The following is a 27,249-nucleotide window of genomic DNA, read 5'->3' on the forward strand; positions in this document are numbered from 1 at the left end:
GTCTTCTCCTGGCCCAAGTGTCTGGCCGCAGGGACATCGTGAGCCAACCGCATAACTGCCCTCCGATGGCACCGGGGTACTACCAGTTGTGTCCGGACCTCTCCCGTGTGGGAATCTCGGTCCACGCGGTAGAGCCGATCTTGCCGCAACTCAAAGTGTGGCCAAGTTTGCATATGACCTGTATCGATCGGGGCCCCGTCGACTGCGGCCAGCTGGTCGTACATCGGGTTCAAGGTGGGGTCGCCCCTTTGATCTCGGCAGAAGTCCGTGGTCGGCACTGGCCTTTCAGGTATCCCCAGTTGGGGTTCATCCACTGCCTCGGCCTGGTGGTCCGGCTCCGCCCCGCCAGGCTCTTCTGTGGCATCTGCCGCAGTGCGGACACCTTCACAAGCGGGAATAATCCCTGGGTCCTTCTGGGAGTGGGATCGCAGAACGTCCACGAATTCAGTCCAGTCCCACCCCAAGATCACTGGGTAGGCGACCCGTGGCGCCAGGCCGACCACCAGAGTCCGCGTGACCCCGGCTACGGACAGGGAGACTCGAGTGCTGGCATACGGTCGTATATCCCCATCTATGCACTGCAGGTGGATCGTCCCGAGCTGCGGGTCTCCAGTCACTCCGAGGCTTTGGCGGACCAACATCTGCCCGCAGCCGGAATCAACCAGGGCTTGCGTCTGGCAGTCATTGACGACTACAGGCACGGTGACCTTAGGCGGTTGTGGGGGTCGGGCCTGATTTTCTCTGGCACAGACCTGCCCAAAATCGCACTCCGTGGCTGGGCAGTCTCGTTGGAGGTGTCCATGCTTGCCACAGGAGAAGCAGGGCCCGATCTCAGGCCGCCCTGGCCAGACTGGTCTGTTTCGTGGGTCCACGGACGGGCTCCAGGATGGGCGCACTGCACCGGCTTCGGGCCGGACAAGGCTTCGATGGGTCGGGCCCCCCTCGGGCCGCCGCGGGTGGGGGTCTTGTCCCTGTGGGGCGGTTCGAGCTTCCTCCTGGCCGTTCCCCCTCCTTTCCGAGAGGGGCCGCTCAGGCGCTGCGGGATGCCTGCGTGGCGTTGGCCCGACCGGGGCCTCGGCCGCCAGGAAGTTTTCCATGAGGGTGACGGCGGTCGCCACGGTTGGGGGCCGGTGCCGGAGGACCCAGGCTCTTCCTCGGGACGGGAGGATGTGGAGAAATTGCTCCAAGACAATCTGCTCCAGGAGTTCCTCCGGGCTAAGTCGGTCGGGTTGGAGCCACCGCTTGCTGAGCTGAGTCCCTCAGCTTCTGAGCTACCAGCCGGGGTCGGGCACCTGCGCTGTAAGTTAGGCCTCTGAACCGCCGGCGAAAGGTCTCTGGGGTGACATCTAGCGCGTCCAGAATCGCCGCTTTTACTTTGGGGTAGTCCCTGGCATCCTCGGTGGAGAGGCCTCGGTATGTGGCCTGTGCCGTCCCCGTTAGATACGGGGCGAGCAGGGTGTCCCACTGATCCGGGGTCCACCCAGTGACCTGGGCCACCCGCTCGAAGGTCACCAGGAATGCTTCCGGGTCGTCATGGGGGCCCATTTTGGTCAGCCGGACTGGCGGGGGAGGTCGCGGGGTCCCCTCCAGCCCCCCCGACTGGGGCTCGGGGCCGCGGGGGAGCGTGCCTTCCAGCTGTTGTAGACACTGCCATTGGAACTCCTGTGTCCAGGTTGTCAAGTCCTGCACCAGCTGCTGCTGCTGAACCCCCAGTTGTTCAAGCAGCTGTTTCTGCTGCAGTAAGCGGGCAGCCTCCTGGTGTTGCTGCTGCTGCAGCTGGGCCGCCTGTTGTCGCTCCTGGGTCTCCATCAGGGCCGTGAGGAACTAGGTGAGGTCCATTTCACCAGGGGGAGAGCGCTCCCCCCCGTGCCCTTCTCGCAGGGCTCAAGGGCTTGTGCCCACATCCTGGGCAAGGAGTCCCCACTTCTGGTACCAAGTGTAGTCGGGAGTGACCGGGCTCAACCCTCCTTCAGGGCGAGGAAGGGAGCCACGCCGGCTCACCCCGCTCTGGTGGGGTGCAGCACGTAGGCCACACAGAGTCTGGGCTCAGGCCCTTCAACAGGGGCTGAGCAGTTCAGGCAGCAGTAACCGAGTCTCTAGGCCATGTCCTCAAGCAGGGCGGGGCCGCGAACAGTCAGTCGGCTCTGGCCCTTGGTAGCAGGGCCGAGCAATAAGCAATTTAGGGGCTCTGGCCTTTGGCAGCAGGGCAGAGCAACAAGTAGCTCAAGGGGCTCTGGCCCTTGGCAGCAGGGCAGAGCAACAAGTAACTGCAGCTCTGGGGGAAGGAGGATACTGCCACCCGGGTACGGGTGGCAGGGGGAACGCAGGCCCACCCACTCCGCTGCATTCCAGCCCGGGGCCCTAGTAGCGGCTGTCGCCGCTAAGGCAGTCAGTGGGGGTCCGCACCGAAACGCACTGACAGGGCGATCCGTAGGGCTCCCACCGAAACACACTGACAGGGTGGTCAGTGGGGATCCTGGCCGATATACATGGCCATAGGCTCGGGCTCCTCTGCGGCCTGACTATAGTCAGCTGCCCCCGGGCTACTTCCAATGTCCCCCTCCCCGGGTACCCGCCCTTCGCCAGCGTTGTCCGCGGGTTCCCAGACCATGAGTTCCTCAACAGGCTCGGCGGTGGGAGGTCCGGTCCAGTCCTCCGGGTACCGGGGCTCGGGCGGTCCGGTCCAGTCCTCCACAGGCCGGGCGTCCGAGGGCTCCGCCGACTGCTCTGGGTACTGGCCCCAGGGAAGGTCAGGCCAATACCCCTCCGGATACCAGGCGTGGGGTAAGCTAGGCTCGGCAGGAGCTCGGGCCCTCGCGTCTGCCTTCTCCTGCAGCCTCCTCCTAACTGAGGGCTGGTGCTGGGCCTTTATACTTCCTGTCCCTCCCCTTGACTTCCTGGGGGTGGGGACAGGTAGAGGGGGCCTTGAACTTCCGGTCCCGCCCTTTGGCTTCCGGGGGGCGGGGATAGGCTGCCGGGCCTCCGCCCAGGACCGCAGGGTTTCTGGTCTACTCCCTGTCTCAGGAGCGTGGGGGAAGGGAGCCCCCTCGCTACAGACAGGAAAACACGATGCAAGATGCTAGCTTTAGAGATGCCAATATCTGTAAAAAAAACAATGACATTGCACCTTATATCTTAATCTGGGAAAGTTTTGTATCTTACTCATGAAATTGTGAGGAAAAGGTTATGCTTGAACAGGTGGTCAGAGCTCAGTACCCTTCTGAAAAGAACGAGAAGGATACTCCATTCATTAGCCTCAAGACTAATCTACTGAAGCACCCACAAGACCATTCAGAAAGGAAGCTGGTTGTAACCTTGCAGAGGATGTAGAAGCTGCCTTTAGTTATTTAGTAAACAGGTAAGAGGAACAATTCACTATACTGAACTGACCCGAGTCATGAATCTGTCCATGAAGCCTCTTATATATGGGTTGTATCGTTACCAACTTCTTTTGTAACTAAGCTACCTGCTGCATCATCAAAACCTTTTGGAAAAGCCTTTCCATCTCTTATGCTTATCCAATAAACATCCATTTATTTTGGCGGTTTCTTTGCCCCATATAGATAAGAAAAGGCAATCCTGTATCTAGGCACTTCTGACTGCATTGTATGGGAGCTCAATCGAAGTTACTAATGCTTGTCCATTATGGGCAGCAGCTCTGTATTCTGCTTGTCCCTGACTAGCCAGCAGCAGAGAATTTTAATTTGCAACATAAGCACCTAAGGGTGGTGAGGTTTTTAGGATTTTTTTAAGCTTACGACAAGTTGGAGTTTATACCACTGTGACTTAAGCTTGGACGAATGTTCAAGATTTCCAGCTGCCATGTAATGAGATGTGTGGAGCAAAGCTGGGAAAGCAACCTGTAACAATTTTTCGATGAAAGTCATAATGTATGTATCGGAGTCCAATTCTTTATGTAAATGTCCACAGGAAAGAATGAGGCAGCCACCTGTCCTAGTTAGAAACTGGTTTCTTGCAAAAGTTACAATAAGGCCACTCACATTGAATAAGCCAAGGAAACTCAGTTATCTGCATTTTCAGAAAGTACTTTTTAGTCTGAAGTAACACAATGTATCTTACAATGGTTTGATTGTCAATTCATAGACTAGTCATTATCCATCTCAGTGTAAGTCTGCCAAGCTTCCAGTAATTACTTTGCAAGACACCTGCAGAACATGACAGTTGCTTTGGTATGGAACAAAGCCATTCCAATGCAAAACGTGTCAGATGGAGCTAAACAATACTAGTTTATCACTGGCAAGTGTTATTAAAAATTAGCCTTTTTGTTCTTAGAAAGTGACCTGAATATATGCCTCGGTCTCCTAGCACACTACTCAGGCAAGCTCCAGCCCAACCCTGCAATAGCAAGGAGATTTCAGGGACAATTTTATTTTCACCATTTCAAAGATGGAGAAGGTTGCTAGCGGATGGAATCCATGACTCACAAACAATAGCTCTGTATGTTCTGCTCTGGATGCATTTCTGGAAGATCTGCTTTAGCTAAACACAAGTTATCAGGCCCAACACAGGGGTAACTGGTTAAAAGTTTAATGGCCTGTGATATACTGGAGATGTAATGCTCCCTTTCGGGCCCTAAACTCTATGACAGAAGTTTTCATCTTGGTATGAAAACACTACCACCAATGTCTCTCCGGCAGGGTATTCACTGATCTACAGATATTCTGCTAATGAGCCAGCAGTATAACATCAGATTTCTTAGAGCAGCGCACACAAGCCTCTCTCTTATACGCAGATAATTAAGATCTCTTGATAACCTCCAACAGGCATATACTCTGATATTTAGGAACTGCTGTTGTCAAGCCAGTAGGACATCCAACACATTTTCTCCTGGTATGGAATCACATTTGCTACAGACTGTTGGCTTAGCCAAGTATTGTGAATACAAAGCTGTATCACGTATATAAAACACCCCATGCTACTATGAACACTCCTTAAGGTTTTAATGTCCGCACAATTATTCAGAACAATGGTGCAATCTGAAGCCTCTCCGCATGTTTAGACAAGCTTCTGGATTTGCAGGAGTGGTTTTCTCCACCAAAAGCCTGAAGGCAAAACCTGCATTTGAAAACAAATCTTGGTCATCCTGGTCGGTGGTGTCGAGTTCCTGGTGTCCTGCATGAAGCACAGATTTAATGTCTGTCAGTGATTCAACTTGCTAGCACATGCTTCTTCCCTGCAAAATATCAGGAATGGCCAGAAGAGGTGGTATGCTATGATCTGACTTAAGAACACTTGATAATTCTGGATATGCACCATTGCTCTGTTTGCTATCTCACCCAAGGGCAGCACATTTTTTCCTGGCCCCAAGTGTTTTCACAGTTCACCTTTGCCTGACTTTAAGTAGCTCAGTTGAAGCCCTTTGGGGCGTTCAGATGCAGCTTTTGTTTACCTACTGCACATCATGGCAGGCTACTCATAATGATGATAGCACAGCCTGAAGTCCTTGTACACTCTTTCTTCCAGACTGTCAGAGTGAGAAATTCTCAGCTCAAACTCCTCTTTCTTAATTGTGTCCTTACTGATCACATTCAGAATGAAATGCAGGCTGCCTATCCAATCACTGCGCTCACCTGCATGCCAGGCGACAAATGGAATGGAACAAACATTAAAACTGCAAATCTCCCGGAGACAGGCATGCTATGGTGGTCAGGAAAAGCAGGTGATTCCTCACATTACTATTAGCTTCCTATCATTCCTAAAGATACCAAATGCAAAGGTTAGGAAAATGGCATAAATTGATTACCAACTAGTCACCCTATTTCTAATTCAATCCAAAACAGTGTAGTGTAATTAGAAAAAAAGTCAATCCACTGTCAATCATGGAGATGCAAAATCCATGTTCACTTGCAATTAAGGAATTTAATATGCAGTTCTAGGATTTTACAGGTCTTATTCTAAGTGCTAAGTTTTTAAGTATGTGCCATGGTTTTTGTTTGTTTTACCTCCTGGTCATCTGTATTACTTGAGCACCGAAGAAGAGTAGCCCATCCTTTGGGATGCAGCTGCAGCGATGTAATGCAATTACCACGGTCCCTTTCTCCAGGAACTTCTGGTGTTAAAACCTCAAGACTATTTCGTGGAGATCCACCTAGGAGACAGATACCAACCACAAGTCACACAGTAGCACAGGGGTCGGCAACCTTTCAGAAGTGGTCTGCCGAGTCTTCATTTATTCACTCTGATTTAAGATTTTGTGTGGCAGTAATACATTTTCATGTTTTTAGAAGGTTTCTTTCTATAAGTCTATAATATATAACTAAACTATTGTTGTATGTAAGGTTTTTAAAATGTTTAAAAAGCTTCATTTAAAATTAAATTAAAATGCAGAGCCCCCCAGACCAGTGGCCAGGACCCGGGCAGTGAGAGTGCCGCTGAAAATCAGCTCACATGCTGCCTTCGGCACGCGTGCCATAGGTTGCCTACCCCTGCAGTAGCACTACGTAACAGTTCCCATCTCTTTCCACTATTGACCAACTCTACATAGCAAAACGCAATCAAATGAAAAATAAATTTTTGAAACTTACATCACACTGTAAGTGATTAAGTGCTTTAACACAAAACTTTACCACCCTAAGTTGTATTTATACCAGTTCCACAGATAAGTAAACTGAGGCAGAAATTATGTAACTTGCTGAAGGGCACAATTAGTCAGTGGCAGAGCAGCAAGACAACACCAGAGTCCTGATTCTGCTCTGACAACTTATCTTTTAAGAAGTCTTGTGTGAACCCAGCTCAGATGACATTAATATGCATATGCAAAGATAGAGGATATCACACACATTCAGCTTTTCCTTGTCACTCAAAGATATTTTTAAAGAGCACAATTCCATAGTAACACTAAAATGGGCATTGGAAGGAGTGACTTCCTGTATCAACCTTGCTCAGTTCACAAGTAAACAATGTTTATATTATTGTGAGCTGTGCAAACTCACCCTGGGATCTGAATCTCAAGCTGGGTTCTTTCCCTTTTGTTGATCACCACTAATAAAGGTTCTGCAGGCAGATTCTGCCCTCACATTTAGGTACTCGTATAGCCAACCCTCACATCACCATAACATCTGAGCACTGGACAGTCATTAGTGACTTTATCCTCAACACTATCCCTATTTTACAGATGAACAGATATATGGAAAGATAATGGAACAATTTATTAAACAATCCATTCATAAACACCTAGAGGATAACAGGGTAATAAGTAACAGCTAACATGGATTTGTCAAAAACAAATCATGCCAAACCAGCCTAATTTCCTTTCACAATAGGGTAACTGGCCTACTAGATAGAGATAAGCAGCAGACATGGTATATCTTGATTTCAGCAAGGCTTTTGATACCGTCCCACATGACATTTTCATAAGCAAACTAGGGAAATATAGTCTAGATGAATTTATTATAAGGTGCATGCATAACCGTTTGAAAGACCATACTCAACGCAAACCATTGATAACTGCTCTGTCAAGTTGGGGGGTAACTAATGGGATTCCAGAGAGGTCAGTCCTAGCTCTGGTACTATTCAACATTTTCATTAATGACTTGGATCATGGAGTGGTGAGCATGCTTATAAAATTTGCAGATAACACCGAGCTGGAAGCGGTTGTAAGCACTTTGGAGGACAGGATTAGAATTCAAAATGACCTTGACAAATTCGAGAATTGGTCTGAAAGCAACAAGATGAAATTCAATGAAGTAAAAAAAATCCTACATTTAGGGAAAAAAATCAAATGCATGAATACAAAATGTGGAATAACTGTCTAGATGGCAGTACCGCTGAAAGGGATCAGGGATTACAGTGGATCATGAAGTGAACATGAGTAAACAATTGATACAGTTGTGAAAAAGGCTATCATCATTCTGGGGTGCAACAACAGGAGTTTTGTAAGACACAGGAGAGGATTGTCCCCTCTACTTGGCACTGGGGAGGCCTCACTGCATCCAATTCTAGTCACCACCTGTTAAGAAAGATATGGACAAAATGGAGATAGTTCAGAGGAGAGCAACAAAAATGATCAAAGGCTTAGAAAACCTGAGGAAAGGGTAAAAAACAGGGCATGTTTAGTCATGAGTCAAGGAGACCGAAGGGTGACCTGATAACAACCCGTAACATGTTTGAAGAGTGTTACAGAGAGGACAGTGTCAATTGTTCTCCATGTCCACTGAAGGTAGGACAAGAAGTAATGGGCTTAACCTGCAGCAAAGATGATTTAGGTTAGATACAGTATTAGGAGAAACTTTCTAATTAAAGATAATTAAGCACTGGCATAGGTTACCAAGGGAAGCTGTGGAATCCCCATCATGGGAGGTTTTAAGAGCAGGTTGGACAAACACCTGTCAGGGATACCTGGTTCTGCCTCAGTGTGGGATGGGAATGGAGAAAGGAGGCTGGACTAGATAACCTCTCATGGCCCTCCTGCCCTACACACAAAGATTTAGTGGCTTGCCCAAGGTCACACAATGTCTCTGTCAGAGCAGTGACTCTTCTGCATCCCAGTCCAGTGTGCGAAGCATGAAGCCACCCTACGTCTCTCCCACTCTAATACGTTTGTAGAGGTCTACAACTTGCCCTGTAACTGGAATTTCATGGCCAATTCTGTTGATGCCCAAGGACGAATAGAATCTGTCTCAATTCACTGGGTTGGCTCAGCATAGTCAAGAGAAGCAGTAAATGTTTTTTTTTCCTGTCACTAAAGCAATCAGAAGAAACTGAACATACAAGCAGCGGGGAGTAGTTCTACTGAGTAAGATGGTGTTATTTTTACACCATCACTTTTCCAAGTGTAAACTCTTTCAAAACTGCTTCCATTTACTAAAAGAAGCTGTATTTCTTCCTCTAGCAATTGTGGCATAAATGCCCCAACTACTCTGATGAATAAGCAGCACTGAGAAATACTGCACAATCAAAAAATAATTGTGATTTCATCATATGCATAAAGGTGCTTATGTCACAGAATCATAGAAATGAAGGACTGGAAGGGACCTCGATCTGTCATCTAGTCCAGTCCCCTGCACTGAGGCAGATCATCCCTGACAGGTTTTTGCTAACCTTCTTAAAAATCGCCAAAGACTGGAATTCGATAACCTCCCTTGGTTCCAGTGCTTACATATCCTTAGAGTCAGGAAGTTTTTCCTAATGTCTAACCTAAATCTTCCTTGCTGCAGATTAAGTCAATTACTTCTTGTCTTTCCTTCAGTGGAGAACAACTGATCTTTATAACAACCTTTTACATACTTGAAGGCTTCTGTTCTCCCTCAGCCTTTTCTCTAGGCTAAACATACCAATTCTTTCAACCTTTCCTCATACATCATGTTTTCTAAACATCTTTTTTTTGGTCTCTCCCCTCTGGACTCTCATCCATTTGTCCACATATTATGCATTAACATAAAACAAGTGTCTTGTTTCTCTTTTAAAATCTGAAAGCAACAAAATTAGAACTCCGGACACCACTATTCTATATATTGTGATGATACAGTACTGAATTTGTGGAAAACCTAGTGAGATTTTTAAAGTAGTCTAAGCAATAAGAGATAGGAAAGTATATAAAACTTAAAAAAGTACACACTATTTATTCACTTTTACATTTTGGCTACACACTGGACCCACTCACACATAAGAACCTATGCGTTTTATTCTAGTCTTAACATACCTTCTCGTTGGGAGGGTCGTGACATGTGTTTCTCGGACAATGGACTGGAATCATTCTGGTGACATGGCGAACCCACGGCTCTAGGACCAGATGAACTGGTAGCTGTCGTGTCTGAAACCAGAGTAGCAGCCATGTAAATCTGACAGATGGGATAAGCTCTTTTGCTTTGTATGCATCTCATTTTAACCTCCTGTGAATGCAGACTAGCACAGCCCTAATCAAATGTGTCTCTCTAATGAAGACAGAGCTTTCCCAAGAAATGCCTTAAACCACAAACAACTGAGCACTAAACCACTAATTCTAACCCAAAATGAGCTAGTGTTCAGTGCACACTTTTCAATTTGAAGTGCGACTCTGCTCTGAAAAACAACCCTAGAAGTAGCATTATGGGTCCATGTTCGCGTCTGATACAAGTAAACTAACTGCCAGCATTACAAACTCAACCTGAGGTCTAAGAATCAGGAGTTTGGTTCTCTCCTGCTCATGCTTCTGCAGTAATGGATGCTGAAAGGTCCCTCAGTCACATCTGTGCAGCTCCATTTAGACTGAGGCTGCACAGGTGTAACTGAGGTCAGGGCCTGACCTGCAGCATCTTTGCCACTGGGGCTGATGACTCAAACAACAAAATTCAACTTGGATTCAGGGTCTGTATGAATGGCAGATCGCAATCAGAAAAAATCTGCTCCATTCACTAATAACTACAGCAAATTTTCTAGGTAAGAACATGAAGTCCCATTATGCCATTTATAAAGTCCCTTTTCAGAACAGCACTGCATGTTACCTTGTCTTGATCACTGAGCAGCTTATAGTAACTCTGCTAAGACAAAAGTGACTGACACAAAACAGGAAGGGAGGTGCAGAGTAATTCTGGGGACTATTTCATTAAGTTCTTGCAGTGTGGCGAAATGAACCACGAACCACACAATTTCCTGTTGCTGAGTTCTCTGGATCCTGCTACTAAGTATTCCACAGCACCCATGTTACAGTCCAATAGGAAATAGTCTCTCAAATTAGTTATTTCACGTTTGAGCACTCTGGCGGTATTCTGTTAAGGCTTACCTACAGTTCAAATGCTAGCAACACTTCAGAGTAGACATTACCTACACCAACAGGAGGGATTCCCAATCAGCACTGGCAAGCCTCCTCCGCAAGAGCCAGTAGCTTGGGCAGTGGAAAAATGTTGTTGTTTGACTCATCTAGTGCTGTCTACATAAGAACATAAGAACAGCCGTACTGGGTCAGACCAAAGGTCCATCTAGCCCAGTATCTGTCTACCAACAGTGGCCAATGCCAGGTGCCCCAGAGGGAGTGAACCTAACAGACAACGATCAAGTGATCTCTCTCCTGCCATCCATCTCCATCCTCTGACGAACAGAAGCTAGGGACACCATTCCTTACCCATCCTGGATAATAGCCATTTATGGACTTAGCCACCATGAATTTATCCAGTTCTCTTTTAAACATTGTTATAGTTCCAAATTTTTCCAGTTCCCTTTTAAACCACTGTTAATCAGTTCGGCAGCCTTCACAACCTCCTGCAGGAATAAGGGAGTTCCCAAAGATTGACAATGTGCGCATGTTGTGAAAAGAACTTCCTTTTATTTGTTTTAATAACCATGCTGGGCTACGTTATTAATTTCATTTGGTGACACCCTAGTTCTTGTAATTATGGACATAAGTAAACCACTAAATTCTGTGTATCGCGCTTTCGTCCACATCACTTCACGGAATTTTGATATAGACACTCTATTCATATCCCACCTTATGTCTCGGTCCGTCTTTCCAAGACTGAAGAGAGTGCCTAGCCTGCTTATAATCTTTCTGTCATATTGGGCAACCCCTCTCTGCAAACGCTAAAATTCATTTTAGTTCTCGCTTTTTCTGAACCTTTTCTAGTGCTAGAATATCTTTTTTGAGGTAACCCGGAGACAACAACAAATGTACTGCACAGTATTCAAAAGATGTGGGCGTGCCAATGGATTTATAATATAGGGCAATAATATAATTCTCAGTCTTATTACTCTATTCCCCTTTTTTAACTGATTCCTATACGTTTTCCTGTTTGCTTTTTTGACCGCCTCTGCGCACTGCGTGGACATTCTTCAGAGAACTATCCCACGATGAACACCAAAGATCTATATTTCCTGACTTCACTGTAGCTAAATTAGCCCACCCATCATAATTGTATGGCATAGTTGGGGTTATTTTTTCCAATGATGCCATTACTTAACATTTAATCCACATTAAATTCATCTTAGCCAATTCTTGTTGCCCAATCACCTTAGTTTTGTGAGATCTTTTTGAAGTTCTTCACAATCTGCTTTGGTCTTACACTATCCCTGGAGTAGTTTAAGTATCATCTGCAACACTTTGCCACCTACTGTTTACCACCCCTTTCTCCAGAATATTTATAAGAAATAATGAATAGGATTGGTCCTAGGACTAGCCTTGGGGAAGCAGCCTGACAGTTTCCTCTCATTGGTCCTAGGACTGACCCTTGGGGAACACCACTAGTTACCCCTCTCAATTCTGAGAATTTACCATTAATTCCTACCCTTTGTTCCCTGTCTTTTAACCAGTTCTCAATCCATGAAAGGACCTTCCCTTTTATCCCATGACAGCTTAATTTACGTAACAGCCTTTGGTGAGGGACCTTGTCAAAGACTTTCTGGAAATCTAAGTACACTATGTCCACTGGATCCCCTTGTCCCCTTATGTTATGTTCTTATGTTATCTAGTGTAGACGCAATAAATTGATCCCCCGATCGCTCTGCCATCAACCCCTGTACTGCACCGTGGCGAGAGGCAGAAGCAGAGTTGACAGGGGAGCGGCGGCAGTTGCCCCCTCGCAGTGAGGACCTGAGGTAAGTCAACTTAAGATACATCGACTTCAGCTACACTATTCTCGTAGCGGAAGTTGCGTATCTTAGGTCAATCCCCCCGCAGCAGTGTAGACCAGGCCTAAGGGAACAGTATACAAACACCTATATCAAACCAATCACAGTGTACAGATTTTTACTAACAAGAATTCACCTGAACTTGACGTAGTTCTTCTGGCTCTTAATATTGGATAGCTGCCAACCTCTAAGGACTTGGTTAAATCAAGATCGTGCAAAATCAGAAGATAACCAGAGGAGGTGGAGATCAACATTTTTGAACAGTCTGGTGTCAGCCTCATCCGCATGAGAAAACGGGTGTGAAAAAACTTCTTGTGAGGACACCCTTCTTCGGTGCACCTGGACAGTGCAAAATGAGAGAGATGATTAAGGCCAAGATTGGCAAAAACAGAAGCCTAAAGTCACAGGTCAATTCATAAACACATGAGCTGATTTTCAAAGTGCTGAGCCCTCTGTGTCCCACTGACTCATTCACCATTTATACACTCTCTTTTGGATCTCATTTAAACTAGACTTTAAATGGGAGGTGGGAAACCGCAACGTGCACACTTGTATTTCTAGACTGATATAGCACATCTTCAGCTTTGTTTCAATCTGACCTACAGAGCCTCCTTTGAGTTGCTAGATCTTCATCCCAATAAGGCAGTCCTAATTCTTGATTGTCACCACTGGCTGATGAGCAATCAGTGACAGAATTTAAGAATGTATTAAATTTCCATTCAGAGCAATAGAGTTTCATCCAAGATGAATGTAACTATTTTAAAAGAGCCTACCACAGTTAATATATTTAATGACCATACATAACCCATATTCACATACCTGTTGGTGTCCCATATGATCACATTGCCATCAAAGCCTGATGTTACTAGTAGTCTGGTATTCGTGTCATATTCAATGTTCTTCACCCAACTCGTGTGACCATGTAAAGTGCACACTTTTGTGTTTAGCTTTCTCAGATCCCAAAGTGCTATCGTAGTGTCATCAGAGCAAGTTGCAAACAGTCGATTATCCAGAAACCTGTGAAGTTGACAGAGAGTTAAATATTGTAAAGCAAGCACAGTCTTGTCTGCCTTGTGTGTCTAAGGTGTTTCAGACTTAGTTATTCCTGAACTGGGAATTATGATTTATAAAATTAAAGCTACACACAAAGGACTGATAGTTTGTAGCAGCAGACAATTTAGAGATGTGAATCTTACCACTCTTTTTGTGGCCAAAATGTAAGTATCAGTTTCATATTCCATCGCCAGGGACAAACTAAAGAGAGCAGCTAACAAGATCTATGGAAATAGAGCAGGGGAGGGCAATATTTCTTCATAGCATGGACCACATCTTAAAGACTGTCTCAGGGATGTCCCATTGGTGGTTTTCATAGATTATCAGGCCAGAAGGGACCATTGTAATCACCTAGTCTGAACATGCCACAGGCCTTTCCTGAATGAATTCCTGTTTGAACCAGCCATATATTTTAGAAAAGCATCTAGACTTGGTTTTAGAGATTTCCAGTGATTGAGAATCCACCCCAATGCTTGATAAGTTGTTCCAATGTTTAATTACCCTCATTGTTTAAAATGTACGCCTTATATCCAGTCTGAAGTTGTTTAGCTTTAACTTCTAGCCATTGGATCTTGTTATACCTGTGTGCACTAGCCTGAAGAGTCCATCTTCAAATTTCTGTTACCCACAGAGATACTTACAGACTAATCGAGTCACCCCTTAACCTACTCTTTATTAAGCAAAAGAGATTGAGCTTTTAGAGTCTCTCACTACAAGATGTTTTCCATTCTGTAAATCATTCTTGTGGTTCTTCTCTGAACCCTCTCCAATTTATCAACAGCCTTCTTGAATTGTGGGCACCAAAGCGGGATATAGCATTCCAGTAATGGTCATGCCAATGCCAAACACAGATGTATTGCCACCCCCTGCTCCGATTTGAGATGAGTCTGTTTATACATCCATTAGCACACACGGCCACAGCGCTGTACATGTGCTTTGAGTGCAATGACACCCCCGCCCCCCCAAGTCCCTCCATGTCCCACTACTTGCTACCACATCTTTAGCAGATTGCAGCATAATGGTTGGCCTTTTAATAGACGTATGGAATGAATCCACTGCAAGCCAAACTGCCATAGAAGATGTGCAGTAAGTGTTTATTTGATTTATGAGGCTTGCCACTGAAACAGGAAAGGGGCCCAAAATGTGTCTCAGGTAGCACTGGTGCCATTGATCTCCCGCCCACCCCCAAATACTTTTTGTGCAGGGGAATAAAATAAATGTCTTAACTAACTATCAAAATAGTCATTTCTTTCTTTATAGATTATATATATATATATAGAGAGAGAGAGAGAGAGAGAGAGAGGCACCCAACACTGTACTGTATAGCCTGTCATCCCTGTGGCAGCTAAAGCAATTGCTCACATGGAAGATGAGAGGAAAGGATTGACTGTATTTTTAACAGCATTTTAGTACAGTTTAGCAGGTGGAAGCTAGAAATTAGCATCACGTCACCAGCCAGCTTTCAGACCGCCGTTAGTAAGAAATTGGGAAGCCTCTTTATTAGAGGGATATTCTCAAGGCTGTTGGACTTTATTTAGACCTCCAGCCTTCACTGTGGTTTCAGAACAGCTCCACTTTCGTCAGCAGGCAGAGTGCTGAAAGATACAGAAATCCTCGTCTTCATGCTTTAGATAGCACAAGATTCTAGTAGGTTTCACTGAACTGAGATGAAATGGTACTGTTCTTCACTCTTTTTGCCCCTCACTCCTTACCACTTCCTTTGACTGTTTCTCCCATGCTGTCCCTTCCATCCCTGCTGGACAATATCACTAGCTTCCCTCCATTCAAATCCCTCCTTTGAAAAAAAACAGAACACGTTTTCTGTGAAGCCTACCAATATGAGCCCATTATTAAACTCTGTCCCACTGTAAAAGGGACTCATCTTGCTGGGCTAGCCAGTGCATTTTATGCCTGAAATATTTTCTAGCTAAGTCACAAACTCCTTGGGGTTTTATACAGCACACCACTGTCACTTAAATAGCCAAGTAAATTAGTAAGGGATTTTGACCCAAGCACAAGGAGACCTCACCTCATTGTGACCTATTAATATTACTGACAAAGCAGATTGTTTCAAAGTTTTGGTGACTGAAGAAAGTTAATGGTAGTCAAATTTTCAGAAGCGCTGCCACACAACTAACTAAATCTGAGCGGTTTGTACTCTGACACCCAGGGTAATTGCATTACTATCTTGATTACAAGAATTTCTGAAAATCTGGCCAAAATTGGCAGAGAAGCTTATAAAGATGCCTTTCAACAATACCGGAGAGTTAGTCCAGCGAAGAGCTGATCATGATATAGTGAAATATCACTTTTATCCTCCTAGCTTAGTATTTCCTTTCTACTGCGACTCATGAAAATGTTTAAAGACACTACAGAGGTTTTGGCTTGGTTTCTTTTTATTTATCCAGAGTGTTCGTAAGATCCCCAGAATCTTGAATGCGAACACTTCAGTCCCTACTGGTTTTGCCTGTAGTTTCCTTCACTGCCTACTGCAGGCACCAGCATGAAGACAGTACAACTCTGGGAATATTGCTCACCGTGGCTACAAGAGCCAGCAGAGGGAGCTCTGTACAGGATTGAACACAGATTTTAAAAAACGGTAACATGGGTGAGACAGACTTGTGCAATTTGCTCTTAGGCTTTCATCATAGGAGGTCAGGTCTACCTTCCTCTCACCTTTCTCCAATCACTAACTTCTGCTAACCTCACTCTTCTGGTGTCTTGGCCTTTCTCCTCATCTTCCTCCAACCTCTCCCTATTTGGTCCTACAATTTCATCCCCTCCTTATCACTTCTCTCCAAAAAGAAATTTAAAATCTTAAATAATTCCATACCAAAAAGTCTGCACTAAAAGATTGAGTTGTGTAGTGAAGCACTCAAGAGCCAAGGCATGCCTGCCCAGCTGGAACTCCACCCCTTTGTTCATCTGAATTATGATAAGTCTTTAATGACATCAGCACACTTTTCCTGCACAGGACCCCCGCCTCACTCAGTGCACAGGCTGGACTGAACAGTGAACATGGCAATTAAATATTTAGTTATTTTCAGGGTGCAATAATATAAAGTCAAGGTGATTTAAGCCACTGGATTTTTTCTAAAAAGTCATTGATTTAAATCAGGTTTGAGGCTTTGTAAAACTAAAAATTTGTGCTACTGCAACTTTAGATTAAAATTTAAAGTGAAGTAATGTATAAGTACTGTTTTACTAAATGTCACTGCAATGTCACAAAACTGCTGGAGGCAAAACACAGCATATTGAAAGTCAAGGTCTGGATCCTGCAAATGCTTAAGATAAACAACTTTACCCACATGATTTGCCCCAATGGCTTCAGTGGGACTATCAATGTACGTAAAGTTAAGCATGTGCATAAGTGCCTGCAGCATCAGGGATATCATTATTGAAAGCATTAGCGTCAAAATCTGTCACCTGAAAACAAAATTGCTCCACGTTAACAGTGAAAAAGTTATTTAGACTTCCAACCCATTTAACAGTTATTAACTAATACACTGGCCACAGTTTCCAAAAGGAGGGCCTAGGCTCCTAAATCTGTATTTAGGCATGTAAAAGTGGGATTTTTTCAAAAATCCTAAATCCCACTGACTTCAGGTTGCAAATCCTGATGAAGTAGCATAACCTGATCAAAGCATTTCAGCTTTCTTGGTTTATGGGAGTTCAATATTTAGGAAGGTGGTGTTAGCCTGTGCTATATTTACAAGTATTTGCATATCAGTTTTATGTCTGATTTTGGGTTGGTCACAGAGTAAATATGCCAGTGAGGCCCCAGATTTTTCTTTTTCAGCATGGACAAAGATTTTAAGTGCAAAAGTTCTTAGAAGAAAAAAAGTCTGTGCGACGTCTGAAAGGATGCTAACTAAAATGAGTATACCAGCTTTAGTAATTTAAGACTACAAAACAGGAATTAAAGAACTAACATGTAAATAAAAAAATTCAACGTAAAACTATATTTAAAAAAGAAATGATTAAAAAATCTTTAAGAAAACCATGATCTTTACCCACCCTGAGGATCCTGACCATTCAATATGCTGTCCCCATACTTCATTCTCTGCACACTGACTAACCTATGCACGAAACGAGGCAGATGTGTATAGAGGGATGCAAGTGTGTAGTACACCACCCAACGTCTGCTGTAAACGAGTATGGTGGCTCTCCATTATTTAGTGAGGAGACACACTGGAAAAAAAAAAACAGGCACTTTACCTTCTGTCAAGTAAGATGACTTTGAAATGGGAGTGGTGTAAGACTGGATGGTCTAGTCAGATTATTACGGTCAAATTAAGCACGTAATGCTATCAGGTGATATTTCTTTATCCTGATAATCTCTGGCCTTCAGACAAAACTCCTGGATCAGAGCCATGACTTGACTAGATCACAGTCTACAGGTATACACAGGGAGGAGACAGCCAATACCAGAATGTTCTTTAATCTAGCAGAACAAGAGCCCGGGCTTGGAAGCTGAAGCTAGAAAAATTCAAACTGGAAATAAAGTGTGACTGTTTTTTTAAACAGTAAGAGTAATTAGCCAATGGGACAGCTTAAAAAGGGAAGTGGCAGATTCTCCATCACTGGAAGTCTTTAAATCAAGATTCTTCCTAAAAATATGCACTCTGCTTCAACCACAAGTTTGTTGGGCTCACTGGGTGATAGTCTATGACCTATACAATGCAAGTCCACCTAGATGACAGTGATCTCTTCTGGCATTAAAATTATGAGCTTGCTTTGCTTCAGCACAGAGGAAAAGGACAAGACTGTGCAGATGAAAGCGTTGTAAGGGAGATGCTTGAAATGATTAAACAGATCCAGAGTAAATAAAGACAATGCAGCAGGGATTAGCTTTAAGGGGAGAGAAAGCTCCTGAGGCTGCAGCAAGTCAAGAACCCCAAGCCACTGAAAAAGAATGGTGATAAAACACTGGCAACATGTTGTATTTTTCAAATTAGAAACCAGTTCTACATTGCTCAGTAACGATGTAAAAATGGCACCTTTTCACTCAAGGAGGACATGACCAAATAACCAGGGTCCTTTCCAGTGTAGCTCTAGCTGGCCAACGTAGCTATGGGTGAGGAAGCTTAATTCTAACCTTCCTTGCAGATTAACTCAGTTCCAGTCAGTTATCTTTACACATTAAAAAAAAAAAATTACTTCTGCTGCATTATCATCCAGAGATCTCTTGGGTAACTGGGCTGCACACTGAGGGTATACTTGGTCTGATTTATTGCTGTGTGAAGAGGAAAGAATTCAGCTCGACTCCGAGCTCATGTTGCATTTGTAGGGCTGGCAGGTTAAATCACCCCAGGTTTAGTTGTGAACTGAGCACATCTGATAAGAAAATCATTGAGATACAGAACCCAGAACCTCATTAGCCATCTTTACTCAGTCACTTTTCAGGAATAGAATATTTTAAGAACCCCAGGTTTGGAAATTTACCATATAAAGGAGGGCAGGGTACCAGAATGAGCATTTACAGCGGGTGGGATCTCTAAAAGCAAAAGCAGAGTTGACAATACATCAGATACCTATAAACTGGAGGCAAATAAAAGACAAGAGTGAAGGGCTCTAGCAGGAAGGTCAGTCCCATGTTGAGAAGCTCAGTCCTTGCCCTTTTCCCACCATATCTCATACTGGCCCATCTTTCAAAGTCACCTCAGAGTGGGAGTTGTCCGATCCCCACCTCTAGGAAAGACGGAAGAAGGTGCTTACTCACAGTAAAAACAGACAAAGTGTTGAAGGGGAAAAGTGACTTGCTCAAGAACACACAGTAAAGCAGTGGCAGAGCTGGGACTAGAACCCAGGTCTCCTGGTGCACAGTGCAGGCCCGTATCCACTATACTACATTGCCTCCGGTAACATGCCTTCTTCTAGCTATACTCGTTCCAACCTGAGATTTAACGGGACAAAGGTGCGTTGTACGTACATGTTCAGTATTGCCTTGCGTGCTCACTTAATTGTAAAATCATCCATCAACTTTCTCCCCACACACAAACTGCAGTATGGTAACTGATACAGTTATACCACATTGTCTGTTCACAAGACAAAAAGCACAGAACAGCAGAGGACTGATCTGTATATCACTACAGCATCATGAACACATTAACACATACAGTTAGGAAAAATGTTGGAGTTCTATTTATTGAAAGTTTGATTTTGTTTCCCATAATACTAACCTGATATTATTTACACAGTCCTCATGAGCTTCAGAGAGAGTTTTGATGTGCTTTGAAGATATGGGGTCAAAAAGCAGGACTTCAGTCTGTTCACAAGCAACAGTTAGCACTGACCTGAAAAGCAAAAGAGGTATCTTGCAGTTAGTAAGGAGAAATGAAGGCTGCAAAGTAACCATTACAGTTGTTGTCATTGATTCATCTCTGTTTTATTGCTAAATGGACACACTCCACAGATGGATACTGTTCCAATTGGCTTTGTACAGTTATCTTTTCTCAAACCCTTCCTACTTCATGACTGAACAGTGGAAATTGGTCTACTGCAGGCATAGGCAACCTATCGCACGCGTGCCAAAGGCGGCTCACAAGCTGATTTTCAGTGGCCTTCACACTGCCCAGGTCCCAGCCGCCGGTCGGAGGGCTCTGCATTTTAATTTAATTTTAAATGAAATTCTTGAACCTTTTAAAAACCCTTATTTACTTTACACACAACAATAGTTTAGTTATAGTTATATATTAGAGACTTATAGAAAGAGACCTTCTAAAAACATTAAAATGCATTACTGGCACGTGAAACCTTAAATTAGAGTGAACAAACAAAGACTCAGCACACCACTTCTGGAAGGTTGCTGACCCCTGGTCTACTGCTTACTCATTTACCAAGTCAAATTACTCTACTACCTATTCCGAAAGATTCTACCTCCTTCACAGCCTGGCTGTTGGCATACACTGATGCACAGCTGGTGTATTTACTGGACAGACCACATGATCTTTTAAATTCAGCGTGTTTTATATGCAGTGTGGTTCTTTTATAGCTACTGAACTATAATGTTACTTCAAAACATTTGATGACACAATTAGGTATATTTTAGTATTGTTTTACAGTGGTCTTTAAGGGTACTTTGCCCTATCAGTACAGTACTTTATATTCTAACCTAGGGGTTCCTAGGTGGGAAAGTGTGCACTGATTGGTTAAGGATTATTGGCTGTAATAAGGACAGGAAAAGAAGGATGAAGAGTAGTAGTGCAGATATGGGTTCTATTCCTCACTTCTATCACAGATTTCCTGTGTGACTGTGGGCATTTAACAATCTTCCTCTAGCTATACAATGGGAATACGTCTCTCAGGAGGGCACTGAGAAGCTTTACTAATTCATGTGTTGAGATCCTCAGACAGAAACCTCTAATACACATGCAATGGACAGTAGCAGTACTTAATAAGTACATTTGAAACACACGTGAGAACTCTAGAATCTGGGTTATGTGTCACCACCCTGCCAGTTGTAAAGGATGTGTTTGGATCATTTCAAACTAATACACATGAAGGTGTTCCATAATCAGCACTCGACCAGTAAATATTTGACATTTAGCAGTACTAACCAAACCAGATAATTACTTCATTTCAGGCAGCTGTTTCTGAAAGTCAAATTAATTTGCTTTGAATCGTAACAGCTCATTCCTTTCTCCGTAATAATTTTGAATTGGGTAGCAGCTCACTTAGGGCCTGATCCAAAGCCCACTGAAGTTAGTGGAAAGAAAACATTCAGGATACACTATTTAAAGAGTGCTCTGTCAGAAAGCAGAATTCCTTTAACCTGACTAATTTTAAAAAATTCAAGTGGAGTGCCATTTAAGGATAATCTGACCATTCCAGGAGCTCTGCTAAACTTCTCTCTGCATAAGGGAAAAAAACCCACACTTTTAAAATTCTGAATGATTCCCAAATTCTGCTCCAAAATACTTAGCTATTTTAGGACTCAACGATTTATTGCTAAAACTTTAGAAGAAAATAAAGCTGATGTGGGTTACTAAATCTTAAAAGTTGAAAAATACTGGTAGAAGTCAGAGGAACGATTATTTGCAAATGTGTCACTTGTCATTAGCTGTGGCTAAGGGTGCCTTCACAGCCAAAAGGTAGTTATTTACAGCAGGTTAAAACTAATGTGGGTTAGCTATCTCACTGTACAATCCTAGTGGAGGTAAGGTACAGGTAGCTTTTACCATAACGTACGTAGGCAAGATCAACATCCCGTTCACCTCACGGAGACGCACCTTGCAATAAAAACTACAAAGCTGTGTCTCTATTAGGATTTTACAGAGAGATAGCTAGCGCCTGTTAATTATCCTGCTGTAAATGCAGTGAAGAGTGGCCTAGGTGCACCTGTTCACTCATGTTAACAATTGTCAGAAGTTGTTCTCAGAACCTGAGAATCTAAGATCCTTTCCAGGGCACATTCACAGACAATACCAGGAAAGCAAATCTTTTGGGGAAGTCTGGTTCTGTATTAACCAAGGGTATCCCATTTCACTACCAAAAGACATTTATGGTTTTAAAATCAGCTGAGTGTCGCTGAGTCAGATGATGAGCATTACTTAGCTTGCTTTGCATCACTAAGCTTACTTTGCATCACTAGAGCTAAACAAACTGATGTTAAAGCTGCCCTAAACGGGAAGCTAAGGATTTCCCCAGCATACGAGGAGTTTTGAGGGGTGTAGAGTGATGCAATGGGGTATTTCATCCAAGAATAAAATGTGCTCCACCAAATCCTCACCCAGCAGAATGATCCCATAGGGAATGTTCTAGCTAGCCTAAGTTACAGCAGGCCTGTGCCTGCTAACTTGCGCCAAGTGTCAATTTGGTTCCAAAATCAGCCCAGGATCATCGGATGTGTAAAGGTATTATAGACAAGGCCTAACTGGGTACTTCTGTACTGAGGTAGCTACACTGGCAAGTGGCTTTTTACACCCGTGCAGCACATCTACACTAAGAGGTTGCAGTGATGCTTCACTGTAGCTATGCCAGGGCAGAAGTCCCAGTGTAAGAAAACTTCTCACACAAAACAGCACTAGTTTAATCCTCCATAAATGCTTCCTACTGTTGTTACTGAGTGCTCACTGTTGGTAACGTATCTTCTACTAGTGTCAATGGAAGTGGAAAAAGCAACAAGACAGTAATCAGATCACGACTGCATAGTCCACTGTCATCAGACTGCTGCAGTTCTAAGCAAATGCTTTACATTGCTGGAGAGTGGAGAGCCACAGCTTTCCAGTGACTCAAGTCATTTGTTTGTAGTCCTGGCGGGTCTCCCAAGGTCAAATCTTAGAACTGACACTGGTCGCCCCCAGCCTAGCACTATCTTCTTGGCACAAAAGTGAACACAGCAAGTCCCAGACCTTGAACTAGATCTTGTAACCCAGATGCCCATTGGTTCAAACATGGCGCAGGTAGTCATTAAAGCGATGGTTCAATCTAAGAGGTTCAAAGTTTTCTCCAGTAGCTTGTTAGTTTTACAAGAGAATTCTAACCGTTTACATACCATGCCACTCCCTGGGCCAAACTGTGCTCATCTTACTTATTCACAAGTTCCACTAAAATCAGTGGTACTATTTGCATATGTAAGGCAAACAGGATTCAGCCTTAACAGAAAATCTTTGGTCTCAATACAGTGTCATTGTATAGTTAAGCCTTGACAGTGTAGCTTTTTTTAAAAAAAATCAACTCTTCAAAGCATTACACAGATTTATTTCCTTACTGAATTTCCTCACCAGCAACATGAACACACCCCACTTTGTGAATGTAGAAATCTTTTTAAAGGATTTGATGAAATTACCATACTGAACAACAAGGACTTTGCAAGCAAAAAGTGGTCACAACTTTTTGGCCTACAAATCTCGACAGCATCTCTATCGGCATCTGCTCAGTTCCTTATTCTCTCACACATCAGTGGGCAGGACCTATAGAGTCATTCTCTCTTCAGCCAAACAACAAAACATCCACTTTAATAATGCACTCTCACACTGATATTGGATTTGTACTGGTTAAACTTTCAGAACAGCAAATGAAACTGGAACAGGTTTGTCAAATCAGGAAACAATACACGATTTAACTTTTAACACTCTGCCTAGGAGTGCCTACAGCTATTATCATTCAATGACAGACCAAGAGTCAGTCTAGTCTCAGTACCTACTTTACTACCCCATGGTTGATGAGGAAGACTTTTTTCCTACCCCAAATCATTAAGAGATTATATATGCCCTGAAAGAATACTTTGTTGCTTTCTTTTAAAATAGCATATCCACGAATGCTATTGTTTATACACATGTCTAATCACTGTTTAATCTAATAACCTAAATTCCACAGAATTAGATATATTTTAAATATACTGGTTTCAGTAGTTGATTTAATAGTTTGAACGGGCACCCTCTTGGTTCCCGTATTATCCAATTGGCCTTTCCCATTCATTGCTTTCGAGAGGTTTAGGAGAGAGACTGAATGCACTATTCAAGGTGAGGCTATACGGAAAACATTATGTAAACTTGATGATATTATTCTTTATTTCCTCCTAAATACAGCCAAACATCTAAGCCACCTTTTTTACTCACCACTGAATACCGAATTGTTTTCTATGACTTGCATCTGCCATCATACTGCCCAGTTACTCTGTGCAGCTAGGTTGAGCAGGAAATTTTTCACAACCCCTTCCTAAATCTTGGCAAAAGTTGCGGATGATTTTGTTAGTCACCTCACTATCTACTCTTGTTTAAGGTCCAGTACTGACCACTGGTGCTAGTCCCTGAGGGACCCCATTACTAAACTGGCTGTTTTTCCTACTTTTTGCAGCCTGTTACCCAGTTAAACCATTCACAGGATATCTCCTGTCATCTTGCAGCTGCCAATATTACCAGCTTCTTGTTAGTGACTTTCCCCAAAGATCTTAAGTTGTAGCTACCAGTACCTTTATCCTCTGCTATCACGTAAGTCCAGCAGATGAGACAGAGGATTAGGAGGTGGAAAACTCAAGTTCTGTTCACAGCTTTATTGCATGACCTTGTGCAATTCACTCTCCTTCAATTTCCCCACTGGGGAAAAGGGCTAGTGATACTTACTGACCTCAATCAATTTCCTTGAGATCCTAAGACTATTAATTGTAATTGTATTAAGCCTCCAACTGGTTGGAGAGACAGTTCAACCGATGAAAAACATTCTGCTCCTCTAAGTGCTTTTTGAGTGGATTTTGGCCCTTTATTTCTGCCCGCCCCCCCAATCAATTAATGTCCATCCTGTGATCATGATAGCTATTCTTGCAGCTGAGTACAACAGTGGTACCCACCCTTCAGTTCTCTGGCATATAGTGTGACCTAAGCATCATCCCAAACCCAATCAGGCCCACATGGGGGTGCAGAGACAGGCTCATCAGCACCCGATTCCCCACATGGCAGACACCCTCTATCTCCATCAGAGCCAAGAGTCCTCTGTCCCAGAAATGGGAGTGTCTCTGTGGGCTCCCCCAGGGAGCAGATCATTTCCACTGGTTGCCCATGGTGGGTACAGAGGTCTGTTGTACCCCCAAGGGATTTCAGGGGGTCCCTCCCCCAGGGAATGTCAGGGTGGGAGTATCTCAGTGGGTCCCGGCAGTCTCCTACCTGTCCAGGTGAGGGGGTGGGAGATACCTGACTATACCCCAGCAGGGTCCCCTGCCACAGTCCCCCACTTGAATGGGAAGAAGTCTTTCTGCAGAAGGGCGCGTATTCAGATGGGTCACTCTCTTACTGATGTGGGGGTGGGGGCTCCCCGGAGAGGGGAGGTGACAGGGTCCCTGTCGCGGTGAAGGTCCAGGTGGGAAGGAGGGGGCTGAGCATAGGGAGGTGTGGGGAAGGATTGGGGCGTGGGGGGAAGGGATGGGGCCAGACAGTGTGTGTGTGGGGTGTGGGGCGGGGGGCGGGGAAATTTGGGTGGAGGGATGGGCAGACACTGTTGGGAGTGGGGCGGAGGATTTGGGCTGAGGGATGGGGCTCAGACAAGTGGTGGGGGGGGGGGAGGATTGGGCTGGGGATGGGCCGACCAGTGTGTGGGGGGTGCGGGAGGATTGGGCTGGAGGATGGTGTCCAGACACAGTGTGTGTGGGGGGGGATTGGGCTGGAGGGAGGGCCAAACACAGTGTGTTTGGGGGGAGATTGGCTGGAGGGATGGACCAGACAACAGTGTTGAGGGGGGCGGGGCGGGAGGATTGGCGGAGATAGGGGGCAACAGCAGGTGGTGTTGGGGGGGAGGATTGGGCTGCGAGGGCTGGCGGCCAGCACAAGTGTGTTTGTGGGGGGGGGGGGGGGCGGGGAGGATTGGGCTGGAGGTATGGGGGCCAGACGACAGGTGTGGGGGGGGGGCGGAGGAATTGGCGCTGGAGAATGGGCAGACACAGTGTGTGGGGGGGCGGAGGACTGGGCTGGAGGGATGGGCAGACACAGTGGTGTGGGTGGGGGCGGGGAGGACTGGGCTGGGATGGGCCAGACAAAGTGTGTGGGGGGGCGGGGAGGACTGGGTGGAGGGATGGGGAACACACGTGTTGGGGGGGGGGGGGCGGGGGAGGACGGGCTGGACGGGATGGGGCCAGAAACAGTGTGGGGGGGCGGGGAGGAACTGGACTGGAGGGATGGGGCCAGACACAGTGTGTGGGGGGGGGCGGGAGACGGCTGGAGGAATTGGGCCAGACACAGGTGTGGTGGGGGGGCGGGAGACTGGCTGCAGAATGGGGCCAGACACAGTGGTGTTGTGGGGGGGGGAGGATTGGGCTGGAGGGATGGGGCCAGACACAGTGTGTGGGGGGGGGGGGGGCGGCGGAGGACTGGGCTGGAGGGACTGGGGCAGACACAGTGTTGGGGGGGGGGGGGGCGGGGAGGATGGGCTGAGTGGATGGGCAGACTACAAGTGGTGTGGGGGGCGGGGAGGATGGCTGGAGGGAGGGGCAGACACGAGTGTGGGGGGGGCGGAGAGGACTGGGCTGGAGGGTGTTCCAGACAACAGTGTCGTGTTGGGGGGAGTGATTGGGCTGGAGGATGGGGCCAGACACAGTGTGGGGGGGGGCGGGGAGGACTGTGCTGGAGGATTGGGCTAGACAGTGTGTGTGTGGGGGAAGGATTGGACTGAGGGATGGGCCAGAACACAGTGTGTGTGGGGGGGGGGCGGGGAGGATTGGGTGAGGGATGGGCGCAGACACAGTGTGTGTGTGGGGCGGGAGGATTGGCTGGAGGGATGGGCCAGAGCACGTGTTGTGGGGGAAAGGATTCGGCCTGGAGGGATCGGGGCCAGACACAGTGTGTGGAGTGTGGGGGAGGAACTGGGCTGGAGGGATGGGGCCAGACTAACAGTGTGTGGGGGGGGGGCGGGAGACTTGGACTGGAGTGATGGGGCCAGACACAGTGTGTGGGGGGGGGGGGGCGGGAGATTGGGCTGGGAGTGGGTCCGGGCCTAAGAGGGAGGAAAGGGAGTGTGTGTGAGGGATCGGCCGGAAAGCTATGGGGAGGGAAATGGGACGTGGGTGGCGGACAGGGGCCCGGGCCGGCCTGGGCCTAACCGCCAGGCGAGTACTTCCAGGTTGAAGACGGCGCGTGCGTGCGGCTGTGGAGGTACACGCAGATCGTCGGGCTGGATGGAGCTGTAAGCCCGGTCCTGCCGGAATTGTCG

The 27,249-nt window shown here is 45.6% G+C and overlaps 1 protein-coding gene across 1 annotated transcript in view; it reads right to left on the reverse strand.

Annotated features, from left to right (window-relative positions):
* Positions 1-19,984, reverse strand: part of DCAF10 (DDB1 and CUL4 associated factor 10) — a 30,504-nt gene extending 10,520 nt beyond the window's left edge. Inside the window, exons 1-5 of the mRNA XM_032778135.2 lie at positions 19,794-19,984; positions 13,378-13,575; positions 12,695-12,897; positions 9,662-9,772; positions 5,964-6,109 (exon numbers count right to left, since the gene is read on the reverse strand). Coding sequence (XP_032634026.2) covers positions 5,964-6,109; positions 9,662-9,772; positions 12,695-12,897; positions 13,378-13,575; positions 19,794-19,984 — 849 coding nt within the window. The remainder of the gene's footprint in view (positions 1-5,963; positions 6,110-9,661; positions 9,773-12,694; positions 12,898-13,377; positions 13,576-19,793) is intronic.
* Between the last annotated feature and the right edge of the window lie 7,265 nt (positions 19,985-27,249).

This window comes from Chelonoidis abingdonii, chromosome 6 (genome assembly GCF_003597395.2).
Source record: "Chelonoidis abingdonii isolate Lonesome George chromosome 6, CheloAbing_2.0, whole genome shotgun sequence".
Lineage (NCBI taxonomy): Eukaryota > Metazoa > Chordata > Testudines > Testudinidae > Chelonoidis > Chelonoidis abingdonii.